At 41.2% G+C, this 14,465-nt stretch overlaps 3 protein-coding genes across 4 annotated transcripts in view; 2 read left to right on the top strand and 1 right to left on the bottom strand.

Annotated features, from left to right (window-relative positions):
* Positions 1 to 14,465, top strand: part of LOC145959284 (uncharacterized) — a 136,971-nt gene that overhangs the window by 21,016 nt on the left and 101,490 nt on the right. The window lies entirely within an intron of this gene.
* Positions 303 to 7,660, top strand: LOC145959269 (uncharacterized). Its single transcript, XM_083077943.1, has 2 exons — positions 303 to 4,861; positions 4,934 to 7,660. The coding sequence occupies exons 1-2, from the start codon at positions 3,783 to 3,785 to the stop codon at positions 7,401 to 7,403; spliced, it is 3,549 nt and encodes a 1,182-aa protein (XP_082934069.1). The 5' UTR covers positions 303 to 3,782; the 3' UTR covers positions 7,404 to 7,660.
* On the bottom strand, positions 792 to 2,481 carry LOC145959270 (uncharacterized). Its single transcript, XM_083077944.1, has 3 exons — positions 1,341 to 2,481; positions 1,157 to 1,278; positions 792 to 1,074 (listed from the first exon to the last, which is right to left on the bottom strand). Exons 1-3 carry the CDS (start codon positions 1,830 to 1,832, stop codon positions 1,038 to 1,040), a joined length of 651 nt encoding a protein of 216 aa, XP_082934070.1. The 5' UTR covers positions 1,833 to 2,481; the 3' UTR covers positions 792 to 1,037.

Here is a 14,465-nt window from a genome sequence, read left to right as displayed (position 1 = left end):
CGCGGGGGGGGTGACGTCACGGGGGGTGATGACGTCACGGGGGGTGTGACGTCACGTGCGGGGGATGATGACGTCACGCGGGGATGATGACGTCACGTGCGGGGGATGATGACGTCACGCGGAGATGATGACGTCACGCGGGGGATGATGACGTCACGCGGAGATGATGACGTCACGCGGGGATGATGACGTCACGCGATGGATGAGGGGGTCCGCGCGGGTAGGGGGGATCCGCGGCGCGAGCGATGGACGAGGGGGTCCACGCGGGTAGGGGGGATCCGCGGCGCGAGCGATGGACGAGGGGGTCCGCGCGGGTAGGGGGGATCCGCGGAAAGAAGACGGTGGTGTGAGAAGAATAGCGCTACGTGTGGGAAAAGGATAGCGTAAAGTGTGTGAAGAGGACAGTGCGACAAGGATGACACGTGACATCATCAACGTGTGACAAGGATGGCGTCAACGTGGGACAAGGATGATGCATTATAAGATGCCACATAGGTGGGAGCAGGACGACGTAAAGGTAAGTGAGTGATAGCGACGAGCTTGTGAATGAGAGAGAACGATAATAGCGCGAAGAGAACGCATACAAAAGAGAACTATAATATCGCGAGAACAACGTGTGCGAGAGAGAACGATAATAGCTAAGATAACGCGTGCGAGCGAGAACGAAGATATCGCGAGACTTACAACTAACGCGAGACTTATTGTTAGAACGATAGCGCGTACGAAAGAGAGAGAGAGAACGATATCGCTATACTTACAACTAGCGCAAGAGAGACGCAAAGGATGGGAACGCAAGGAGAGGCGCGTAAATAAATACATTTCTTTTCAATACTAAATATAACATTTATTTTAAAATGTGTGCGTGTATTATACAATTTGTGTGTGTGTGTGTGTGTGTGTGTGTGTGTCTAATAAAATAATAATAATATAAAATTTAAAAATTAAAAAAAAAATAATAATAATATAATAATAAAATAATAAGAATAATATATTTGGGGGGAGTGTGCCGGGCTAAGGAGGAGGCCGCTCCTAGAATGCTAAGGGGTCGATGTGCCGGGCTGAGTGGAGCCGCTCCTGGAACAGAAAAAGACATTTGAATAGTTTTTAATAATTTATTTTAGAACTTTTGATGTAATATAAATTGAAAGTTACTTACAATACCTTCCATGGCATTTTCCATTCACCGTTATACAATACACACAATTTATATTTTGATGCAGGTTTGGATTCACATATCTGTTTATCCTCTCGTCGACCATTCATATCATCGCGTAAACTCTAAAATCAAACATATTAATTTTATGTTTTAAATTTATTACACATCGACAAAAATATTTTACCTTCAACGTTTCCAATTTCCGCCGTAGTATATTCTCATGATCATCTTCTTTCAATTTTTCAAAATCTTCTATTAATTCGAGATTTTCACGCAGTTTGTTTCCAATACAATTTACTTTAGAATGATTAGGTTCTATATTGAAACATTTACATCCATGATATTTTGCAAAATCTCGCGCACATATTTCTCGAGCTAGAAGAAATGTCCTCAACGAATTTGTGCGAGGTTTTTCCAAGCCGAGCTCTTGATGTCTTATAAACTGAACGATTGAAGTTTCTAGATTCTTCTTTGAAAGTTGTTCCCGCTCGTATTGAAGTAATTCTTCATCATCACTAGTCCGAAAACGGAAATCAGGTTTCCCATCGGATGATCCCTCCTCCATTTCTCTCTCCTCTCTCTCTCTCTCCATCTCATCCATTTCTCTCTCTCTTTCCATCCAATAATCATCATCATCCGTATCGTCATCGATGATAATAATCTCTTCTTCAGCCATTGCACTAACGTAACACAAGACTAACGAAACGCAAAGAACAACGAAAGAAATAATATTCTAATGTCGCAGGCTCCTCTTCATTATATATCTTTTAATATCTTTTGTCTCATTCCAACTAGAGCATCACGTCTCATCTACCTCAGCATTTCTCTACATCTTTAGCGGAGCGTGTTGAGAAAAGTATAACTATTCTTATTCGTATGGAAGGAAAGAATTAAAATCATAGATGGAATAAAAATAATTATTTATTGCACGCATCGTAAAGAATATCATTTACAGCACATGTTAATAATTCGCAATCGATTAATGATTCGCTGTTAAAGACGTCACTATCACGTATCGTTTTTACAGCATCGCATACAGTAGTAATATTGTTACGTCGTAAAACAGTTTCAAATTGTTTAAATTTTTCATTTACGAGATACGTATTCTCGCATAACCAATTATGCATATGATCGATACAATTTTCAAAATTAAATAAATGTAATAATGTCGGTGGTTTCATGTACAAAGAATTGTCACATAATGTGAGTTTTACAATTTTCGATTGATACATTTCGATCGATAAATCTCCAATCCTTAATGCGAGAGCAGTCGATTGTAGAAATTGTTCAATGTCTGCTTGCTTCTGCATCAACAAATTCCACGTTGAAAAAGGTAACACTATTTGATTGCCTCGATTATCACCGAGAATCAGTTCCACGTACGACACAGCTCCAACGCTTATTCCTGTCCAAATACTTGTACGACGTTGGGGTTAGAGCGTATCTTCTTCCAAGTATGCGAGTCGCACGACGAGGCTGAATGCTATAAAAATATATAAATTAGATCAATATTTAAAAAAAAAAAAAAAAAATTAAATAATTAAATATTTAAAGATCGAAACTTACGTGTCACATTTTTGCTTCTTACACGGTGGAGTTTCACCGTTTCGAATCGGAACGTAAAAATTCATGTTGATTTCTTCAGTGAACCTTTCACACGCGCGATTGATGCAATACTGATCGTATTAGAATTAATATCAATTCAAATAGTATCGCAAATTGCGATGTAGAGGGGATTATTGCTGACACGACATTTTAATTTCCTCTAAAATTTTGTCGCGCCGATATACGGCGGCGATGACATCATCATCCCTAGAACAAAGATTTAGCTGAATTCGCTAAAATCGAGCGCCGGTGTACGGCTGCTCCCGACGCAACCACGTTAGATTTTTCAAATGTATGTGACAAAACGCGAAATTATCAAGGTTAAATTGCAAACGTTACTCCGGGAATTTTTTTAAGATGAAATCATTCTAGAATGTTCGATGATATGCATGAGACAGTATATAAATCATGCCGTTAAGGTTAAAACACACATCACCCCTAGACAAAGATTTAGCTGAATGTGCTAAAATCATGCGCCGATGTACGGCTGCTCCCGACGCAACCACGTCAGATTTTTTCAAATGTACGTGACAAAACGTAAAATTTTCAAGGTTAAATTGCGCATCAGAACAAAGATTTAGCTGAATGCGCTAAAATCGAGCGTCGATGTACGGCTGCTCCTGATGCAATCACGTCAGATTTTTCAAATGTACGTGACAAAACGCGAAATTTTCAAGGTTAAGATGTGCATCGGAACAAAGATTAACCGCCAAGGTTAAAACGCACATCACCCCTAGACAAAGATTTAGCTAAATGTGTTAAAATCAAGCGCCGTTTTACGGCTGCTCCCGATGCAACCACATCAGATTTTTCAAATGTACGTGACAAAACGCGAAATTATCAAGGTTAAATTGCAGACGCTACTCCGGGGAATTTTTTAAGATGAAATCATTCTAGAATGTTCGATGATATGCACGAGACAGTATATAAATCATGATCAAGAGGCACACCCCGCCAGTAATTTTGCTAAAGTACATCCGGAACTATCATTGGGAAGCGCATTTCGCAAGTGTGTTACAATATGGAGGAACAAAATTTGCGAGAGCAATCCACATTGATTGATTCGCTGGAAGATTACATTGTGTGGGAACAACGATGCGACCAATACATCGAGTCGTTGGAAGAGCAAAGTCGCATCAAGCGACCGCGATTATCGATCGGAAATCGACAATCGCTGATTGCTCGGATCGCGCGCCTCGAAGGGTTGAAAAATTCGGTACGTGGACGTTTCGTACACGCGGGTGCCGGATGTAGCGCGCGTCAAAATAGACTTGTGTGGCGCGAGATTGATACGGCGTTCGAGAGTCGCGTATCGACTGGTGCGGTGATAAACTATAATCACATTGAACCTCGTCAATTTCTCGATGACGCCAAAGACATAGTGATAGAACATGTGCAGGACGTTATGAAAAAACACTGTAATGTGAAAGTGAACACTATATTTAACGGTGAATTCGTGGCTGGGGATAAACACGCCAACAAAAGTATCAATACGCGAAACTATGAACTCTTTCGCACATCCGATTTACGCGAGTGGTACGAACGACGTGTTATCGAACCCACCCTAGCGTCTCTGGAAGAGTTTCAGGAACGCGACAGCGGGTGGGCTTTGTCGCGAATACTAAATTTAACTGTAAATATAAATAAGTATAATCCTATGCGTGCGGGGTGTCACATCAAATTACCGCGGGAGATTATGTTGAAAAGAGCGGTGATTAATGTACAATCTAAAGACAATGCGTGTTTCGCGTGGGCAGTGGTCGCCGCCCTATACCCCGCCGAAAGAGACACGAATCGGGAATCATCGTACCCGCATTACACGACAGTGCTGAATCTCCAGAACATTGAGTTTCCAGTGACTGTGAACCAAATAAAAAATTTTGAACTTGCCAATAACATTTCTATAAATGTGTACAACATCGAAGACAAGAACAGCATTGTCCCGATGCGTCTTTCGCAGCAGAAGCAGGACAAGCATATCAACTTGCTTTACATTGAAGACGACAACAGCGTCGGACATTTTGCATGGATTAAGAATTTATCCCGGCTCGTGAGCTCACAATTGAGCAAACACAAGAATCCAAAATATATCTGCGATCGGTAAGTTTAATTTGAATAATTATAAGTTATGTAGCAAATTGTATATAAATCTAAAAAATTTTTCTTTTACAGATGCCTGCATTATTTTAATTCGGACACCAAGTTGCAGTCGCATACGGTCGACTGTGGAAAGATGAATGATTGTGCTGTCCGATTGCCGAGCGATAAGGACAAGTGGTTATCGTTCAACAACTTTAATCGGAAGGAGCGGCTTCCATTTGTGGTCTACGCCGACCTGGAATGCGTTCTGGCCAAGACGGAAGAAGAGAAAAACGCATATCAACATCACCAAGTATTTAGTTTAGCTTATTATGTACATTGTTCATACGACGAATCTTTATCGGCATATCATTCGCGTCGTAGCGCCGATTGTATAGCATGGTTCGCCGCAGACCTCAAAAATTTAACGTTACGTGTAAAAAATATTTTAAAAACAAATGTCCCCATGGTAAATTTGACGTCCGAAGAGTGGGAGAAATTCCATAGCGCCACTCAATGTCATATATGCGAAAAACCGTTCGTGCAAGACGATACACGCGTTCGCGATCATTGCCATCTGACCGGGCGGTACAGAGGTCCAGCACACTCAAATTGCAATTTAAATTATAAAGAATCTTTTTGTATTCCCATAGTTTTTCACAATTTATCCGGTTATGATTCACATTTCATTATCGAGGAAATAGCCACATCGTTCGAAGGGAAAATCGAGTTACTTCCGATAACAAAAGAGAAATATATTTCGTTTACAAAAGATGTTTGTATGGATGAAGAATCAAAAAATCATGTAAAATTACGTTTCATCGATTCATTCAAATTTCTCGCATCGAGTCTCGACAAATTGGCATCGTTTTTGGACAAAGATAAACTCAAAATTTTAAAATCAGAATTTCAAAATTTATCAACAGAAAATTTCAATTTGTTAACGCGAAAAGGTGTATTTCCGTACGAATACATCGACTCTGTAGAGAGGTTGCAAGATACGTGTTTACCACCGCGCGAATCGTTTTACAGTTCCTTGACCGGTGATACTGTATCCGAGAGCGATTACGCGCACGCCGAGAATATCTGGATGCGATTCTCCATTCGAACGCTAGGCGAATATAGCGATTTATATCTTAAAATTGATGTCTTGTTATTAGCCGACATTTTCGAAAACTTTCGAGATAAATGTATCGAAAGTTACGGACTCGACCCCGCGTATTACTATACTCTCCCCGGATACACGTGGGACGCCATGTTGAAACATACCAAGATCACGTTCGAGCTGCTTACTGACATCGACATGCTTATGTTCATCGAACGTGGTATACGCGGCGGTCTGAGTCAATGTTCGGGTAGATACGCTCGCGCTAATAACAAGTACATGGAGTCGTACGATCCATCGAAACCATCATCGTACTTGATGTACTTTGATATAAATAATTTGTACGGATGGGCAATGTGTCAACCGTTGCCTTACGCCAATTTTCAATGGGTCGACGATGTGACCAATTTTGATGTATCATCCATCACGCTAGATTCGCCTACAGGCTATGTCCTCGAAGTGGACCTCGAGTACCCGCAACATCTTCACGATGCGCACACTGACCTGCCGTTTTACCCGACACGCGACAAACCACCTGGCAAGCGGGAATTTAAACTGCTTGCAACGCTATACGATAAGAAGCGTTACGTGATACACTATCGCAACCTGCAGCAGTGTACGCGTCATGGTCTTCGCGTAACAAAAATACATCGAATTTTACAGTTTTCACAATCTCCGTGGCTTCGAAATTATATAGAATTAAATACACATTTTAGAACATTGGCTAAAAATGATTTCGAAAAAAATTTATATAAATTAATGAACAATGCAGTGTTTGGTAAAACGATGGAAAATGTGCGCAATCGTGTCGATGTTAAATTGTTAACAAAGTGGGATGGTCGGTATGGCGCAGAGGCAATGATCGCGAAACCAAATTTCCACAGCAGAAGCGTTTTTTCAGAAAACTTAATCGCTGTGGAATTGCGCAAACTCGAGGTGAAATTCTACAAACCGATTTACGTGGGTATGTGCATACTCGACATATCCAAGACATGTTTGTACGAGTTTCATCACGAGTATATGACGCCAATGTATCGCGACAAATGCCAGGTAATGTACACCGATACGGATAGTCTCATATATCACATTGAGTGCGCGGATGTGTATGAGAATATGAAGCGCGATATCATCAGATTCGACACGAGCGATTATGCAGTGGATAACGTGTACGGTATACCGCTTGTAAATAAAAAGGTACCGGGCCTGATGAAGGACGAAAACAACGGTACCATAATGACCGAATTCGTCGGGCTCAGAGCAAAGATGTACGCGTTACGAGTGAATGGAAAAAAGGACACGAAGAAAGTTAAAGGTGTCAAGAGTAACGTTGTCGCGAGAACGATAACGTTTGACGACTACATGCGGTGTTTGAAAGAAGAAATTGAAATGACGCGTCAGCAGTCGTGTATACGATCTAAACTGCACCAAGTATACACGATCTGCGAGATTTTGCTCTGAGTCCGTACGACGATAAGCGGTATATCGTACCCGAAACCACCGATACGTTACCGTGGGGACATTATAGAATACCATTGTAAATAAATGTATATTTTATTTATTATTAATTGTATATTTTGTACATAACCATGTATATATTTTTATATTTAATACACTTTATATATTTTTATATTATTAAATATTTATATATTAAATTATTTATATAGTTTATATGTATATTATTTTAATAAATATTTATAATACACTATTTTTATGTATCCAAGAGTTGTATGATTTATCCATTCCCAACCATTTCACGTATACGTCATCACCCTTTTCCCGCAAAATTTTTTCCACGAGATATACGTCGGGATTAGCGACGCGTTGTAATTCGTATTCGTAGAATCCTCCAGCGACGGGATCTCCACGCGAATCTTGGAGTATGAATGTCGCGGGATTAGTTTTCTGCACCTCGACAATCTTAAAAACTTCGGTCGTCCAATTAGGTGTGAAACCTTTTTCAAAGATGGTCTTGTATTTGCTTACGCGTACCGAATCGCCTACTTTAAATTTTGTCAGAGCCGCAATTTTTACGTTGCTATACACCGTATTTAAAAGTTTTTCGGCGATCGCTGGAGTGACGTCGGCAGGTCTCATACCGATGGTGCGATGTTTTCGCGTATTGTACTCTGCAACGAGTCGAGATAACTCGTCGATCCATTTGTAATTTCCGTTGAGCGTAAACATTTTCCACATATTGTTTTTCAAAGTACGGTTGAATCGTTCCACGACCGAGGCTTTCATAATGGAATACGTCGAGTAATGATTAATGTTGTGTTTCTTCATGAGTTTCTGCACACTCGCGTTGTAAAATTCTTTTCCTCTGTCGGTTTGAAAATTTTTCGGACACCTTTTATCGTCTCCAATAATCTTTGCGATCGTTTCGGACATTTCGTTTCCGCTCTTGCTCTTGAGCGGTACGGCCCACGCATACTTGCTCAACACATCGATAACTGTGAGTATGTATTTATGACCCTTGTTGAGTCGAGAATACGAACGCATGTCGACCACGTCCGCCTGCCACAGATCGTCGTATCCGCGTACAATGACGCGTCTTCGTGGAAAATTTCTTCTCGCCGGAGCATGTAGTTCCTCGACAAGTTGTCGCTTTTCGGAGGTGTTTATCTTCTTTCGCACGTTTGATCGAGGCATAATTAATATTGCGATATTAGTATGTCTCGTTTACTGTGTCGAGTCAGATGTTGCATATCTCAGCACATTCTTTATCTCGCCCATCATTATTCGTAGCGCCTGCACGTGTGTTTCAAGCGTGATAATTTTTTGCTCAATTTCTCCCTGTCGATCTCTCAAAAGTTTATCCACATATCGTTTGTTGACAGCGTCAGTATCAGTTTCCGGTTGCGCTACACGTTGAATCTTGCGCGACCTTGCGTCAAAGCCGGTAGTAGTCTGGCAGAGAGCGTTATCGCGAACGTAATTTCTCAATAATCCATTCCATTGATAGTACAAATTATTCGACGTTCCGAGCGATAATCCAAATTTATTAATCGACATTTCGGTACCGAGAACTTTGACGGAATGACATGTATCGTTGACGCATAGTTTAATTTATAATAATGCCAGCCTCGCGAAGTTCTTCGATAATTGACAAGATTTCATTGTCGTGAGCATTGTTGCCGGCTCGACGCGAGGCGTCCAGCAATCGCAAACGATCTACCAATTCGTTGGGATCGTTCCAATGCACGTAATCGATCATGTTGTCGCTTAGCGTCATGGTGTGCGGCGCGTCTATACCTCTTCCCACCTTTCTATCGGGGAATAATGGTGCAATTATATATTTGTACTTGTATCCTTTGTTACTTTTAATAGGATTATTAACTTTGTTGTCACGTTTATGCGCATTTGTTGCTTTTAATATACTTTGATATTTATACAAATCGTCTTGAGTGTATTTTTTATGATTGGGAAATTTTCTAAAAATCAAATCGTAGATACCTTCGGATCCCGTATATTTTATTCCATCGATAATTATATTATCTTCCATGTCCACATCGAAACGTTTATCACCGAGCATCATTCCTTCGCTGGTAAATTTAACACCGTAGACGTAATCCATACTCTTATTTTTATCAACACTCATGATAGCTCCTATATATTTTTGCGCTAGTGGACCAAAATGATCTCGGAACGTTTTCTGACCTTCGGACGTTTCTAATTCATGTCGGACCGATGTTACAAACGAATCGGGCGTGGTCTCATAAATTTCTTCGACGGACAGGGATGGTATTGTTTGACGCGGTTGTACTTTTATCGGAGTAGAAACAGTAGCCATATTAGAAAATTGTTTCCTTCGTTTCGATCGATTCGGTGTCGAATATATCGGCGAATCGTTTATCGGCATATTTATCCGTGCTCGCTTTATTCCTTGCTTCGACTCTTTTATTTTTTCCTCGTGCTTCTCTCCAAACGTTAAACTCAATGGTTCAATTTTCGGCGCATCAGATTCCGCAGTATTTTCGATAAGCTGTTTTAAAGGTTCGGTAATTGGCTTAAATTGTCTTTCCAATGCAACGTCTTCCTCCATTTTACCAGTTTTCAAAGCGCGATATTTTTTGCGAATTGATTCGCTCATTTTTGCAATCTCTATCGCAATCTTTTCACGATTGTCGTTCATGATGCTTGATCAATGTGTCGATGACGACTGATCGCTTTACGGTATCGCGAAATCATTAAATCCTCTTCTATATCGTCCATTGATCAACGTGCTGTCTTTATCAATGACTACGAAGCCATATTTGCGTTGCCAACATTTCTGACACAATGTGTGGAAATCGTCGTAAGACATGTCGGTATTTACATGATCGTTGTATACATGTTTCAAGTTTGTGCCGTCTTGTTTAAATAAAATCAAAAGATTCGCATTGTCGCGTATAAGATGCTTAGGTATCTTGGCATACGTTTGACAAAGATAGAAACAGTCGACGCTCGAGTGTCGACCCATTGCAAAGTATTCTCTTATCGTATCTTGCTTGTCACATGCCACGTCATCAAAGATAAAGATGAAATTCGGAAGCGCCTCGCTCGGTGGAATGACATCGCTGTTATTAGAGAATGTGAAATAGCCAATTTCGTCTATAGGTGCTAATAAATTTTCCAAGTATCTATATTTCGGTTGTTGAAGCGATTTCGAGTATACGTACGCGTTCTCGAAACGTACACCGTACGGACTTTCTATCAAACTAATCAACACGTTTGTCTTACCGCAGTTTGAAGGGCCGCAAACGATACCGCGTATAGTAGTCGGTAGCATGTTTCCATGCTTGCGTACTTTTTTCTCCGATATTAGTCTATCGTCGAAATTTGATACTTTGATTATCCGCGCTTGTCGCACGAACCGCATGTTTTCTCTTTCGAATCAATTTTGCGAATGATCACGAGGGGGGAGACCTATTTATAGAGGTGTCTCAACTCGAAACCGTTCAGTATCAAAATGTTTCTCCTTCTGTCGGATGAAAGAGACATTTTCCGGCTTACCGCCGAACAACTGCAGTATATCCCAAAGATTGTTTTACTACAAAATTTTGGTGATTACGTGGAACGATTGTGGGACAAGCTTCCAGAATATATAAAGGCTGATTCGGAGGTTCGACAATATCGTTCGTGCATGCGACATTACAATCAGCCGTGGATGCGAACACACATCGACGGTCCACCACCGTTAATAAAAAATTGCTACGAATGTCAGCGAGAATCGTAAGAGGTAGCGGTCTCTTAAATCGTGCGATAAACGCTCTTCCCATTGAATTACATATTCCCGGTTATCAGTTTTGCGGCCCGGGAACTCGATTAGAGAAACGATTGGCTAGAGGCGATCGAGGCATCAATCCATTGGACACCGCTTGTCGCGAGCACGACATTGCTTACTCGCGAAGCAACGACCTCGGTCAACGACACGTCGCGGATCGCATACTAGCTGCAAGAGCGCGAGAACGCATTACCGCGAGGGATTCGACTCTTGGCGAAAGAGCAGCCGCTACGACTGTTTGGGCGGCAATGAAGGCAAAGACAAAACTCGGCATGGGGATGAAAAAGCCATCGACGACAAAGAGGAGGAAAAAACGAATACTTCCAGTAGCGAAACGCGGTGGTATTTTATCACTTTTACCGTTGTTGGGAGTTGTCGGTTCTTTGGCCGGCGGTGCGGCGGGAATCGCAAAGGCGGTAAACGATAGCAAGGCGGCGCAACGTCAGCTGGAAGAGTTGCAGCGTCACAATCGCGCTATGGAAGGTCGCGGACTTTATCTCGCTCCGTACAAGCGTGGACAGGGATTCTCAACAAAGTCTAAGAAAAAAAAAACGTCGAAAAAACATTAAAAATGCCTACTGGTGCGACAACTAACGTGCAATTGGAACAATTGGCGAAACGTATGCACATACCGTTCTTTAGAGGTGTTTTCATGCGCAATAATTTACCAATAAGCGGTGTACGACGAAACGAGAGCGGTATCGTCAATTTGGATGACGTTGATGGTCCCGGTACTCATTGGGTAGCGTACGCAAAGAGGGGAGATCGTGTCGTATATTTCGACAGTTTTGGAAACCTTCGACCACCCAAGGAACTTGTGCGATATTTCGGACGAGTGAAAATTGAATACAATTATGCATCTTATCAAAGTTACAATCAGAGCATCTGTGGACAGTTGTGTTTAAAATTTCTTCAAACAGTCGACGATCAATTTAAAGCCTGACAATCCATCGTCACGACTCAGTATTCGTTCGACATGTCACTGACACTTACGTTGACTGGCAGAAGCAGCGTTCTCGCTGTAAGCTATTTTCCCGCTATAGATTTGACTGATGCCGATTACGAGCTTGGATTAACGGATTTTGAAACTTATCATACGATTCCAAACGTAAATTTTTCGAATAATAAATTTTACTTTGGCAACGACGACAAGGAAATTACGATTCCCGAAGGATCGTACGAATTGCACGCTATAAATGACTATCTCAAACGTGCAATTTTGCAAGATGAACACCTTTCCAGAGATGTTGAAAACGATTATGATGAGGAATATCCAATAGCGCTCCGCGCCAATCATAGCACGCTAAAGAGCGAAATCAAATGTGCCTACAGAATAAACTTTACCAAACCCAACAATGTAGGATCCTTGCTTGGATTCTCATCGAATCGTAATATATTGCAACCTCGCGAGTGGTACGAATCAGACGAACCAGTTAATATTATAAACGTAAATATTATTCGTATAGAATGTAACATGACTACTGGTGCGTACAGCAATGGCATGCGCGTACACACAATACATGAATTTTCACCGAGCGTACCACCAGGATATAAGATATCGGAAACGCCGGCACAGATCATTTACCTGCCGATCATCGTACGGAGCATTACGGATTTAATGATACGTATTGTGGATCAAAGAGGTCGATTGCTCGATTTTCGAGGAGAGGAAATTACCGTAAGATTGCATATACGGCGGCGACAAACATAGTATGCTCGTGCTGAACGAAACGGAGCACGCGAGAGACAATACTTTTACGAGGGACAATACTATTGCGGTATCGGGTGACAATAATAAGATAGCCATTAAGAAGAAGCTGAGCACGTTGAATCGTGAATTTTTAAAATCATTGGGATTCATCGTACGAAAAGAATGATTGATATTTTGAATATCGGAGGTGAACCAGTCTTTGACGATCGCATCGTCAAGATTGGGACTCATACATACAATCCGTACGCCAATACGACGCTTGGATACAGCGACGAGATACGAATACCTATACAACATCAGGATTTGTACACGTTACCGTGTGAAAGCTTTCTTTACATCGAGGGAAGGTTTAATGTGCGTAAAGCGAATGACGAAATGAAGGTTGTATTGGGAAACAATTGCGTCGCATTCATGTTTGATGAGCTTCGATACGAACTCGACGGAGTAGAGATTGATCGCAACAGAAATGTTGGAATAACTTCGACGCTCAAAAATTATGTCTCTCTAACGCACCAGAAAAGTATAAACTTGAAGAACGCTGCGTGGGATTTGACGTACAATGGTGACAAAAATTATTTCAACTATTGCGTACCGCTCAACATTCTGCTAGGATTTTGTGAAGATTATAAACGCGTTGTGATTAACGCTCGTCACGAATTGATTTTGATACGTTCGCGCAACGATAATAATTGTCTATTCGGACACCCATCGTCGGAGGCAGAGATTGAATTACTCAAGATACAGTGGCGTATGCCTCATGTAATATTGAACGAGATTAATAAATTGTCGATGTTGCGATTGTTGGAAAGCGGACGATACTTGAATATGAGTTTCAGATCTTGGGATCTATACGAATTTCCTCTGCTGCATAGCACGACTAAGCATTCATGGACCGTGAAAGCCGCCTCCCAGCTAGAGAAACCACGATACGTGATCTTTGCATTGCAAACTGGTAAAAAGAATTCAGTGTCACAAGATGTTACATTATTCGATGATTGCAAATTAACCAACGTTAAACTCTATTTAAACTCGGAATTTTATCCCTATGATGATTTAAATTTAGATTTTGAAAAAAATAGATTCGCCGTTCTATTCAACATGTACTCTCGTTTTCGCAAATCTTATTATGGATGCGATGATAATGCAACGCTATTAACCATTTCAAAGTTTCTACATTGCGGTCCTCTCGCGGTCATTGATTGCTCGCGACAAAACGAGTCTGTCAAAACTGCTACCGTGGACGTGAGAATAGAGTTTGAATGCAGGGAAAATATACCGGCGAATACTACCGCCTACTGTCTCATCTTGCACGATCGGGTTGTCGAATATAATCCATTGACCAATGTAGTCCGCAAAATTACATAAGTCAGCAAATATCCCCTCCATTGCATATGAAAAAATATAAAAGATTGAGATGTTTGACGATCGACATCAGTCTGCGATCGGATCTTGTCATCATGGCTGTGCCAACGTTTGTGGATCTACAAGGATTTATCGTTGGGAAAAATTTTGTCGTGAAGGAAGCTGCTGTTCTGAGAAAGGGATC

The sequence above is a fragment of the Camponotus vicinus genome, unplaced genomic scaffold (assembly GCF_025532165.1).
Source record: "Camponotus vicinus isolate PSW18456_S1 unplaced genomic scaffold, iyCamVici1.0 SCAF_1, whole genome shotgun sequence".
Taxonomy (NCBI): Eukaryota; Metazoa; Arthropoda; class Insecta; order Hymenoptera; family Formicidae; genus Camponotus; species Camponotus vicinus.
Note: the sequence above shows the minus strand (reverse complement) of the source record. Positions and strands in the feature narration are given on the sequence as shown.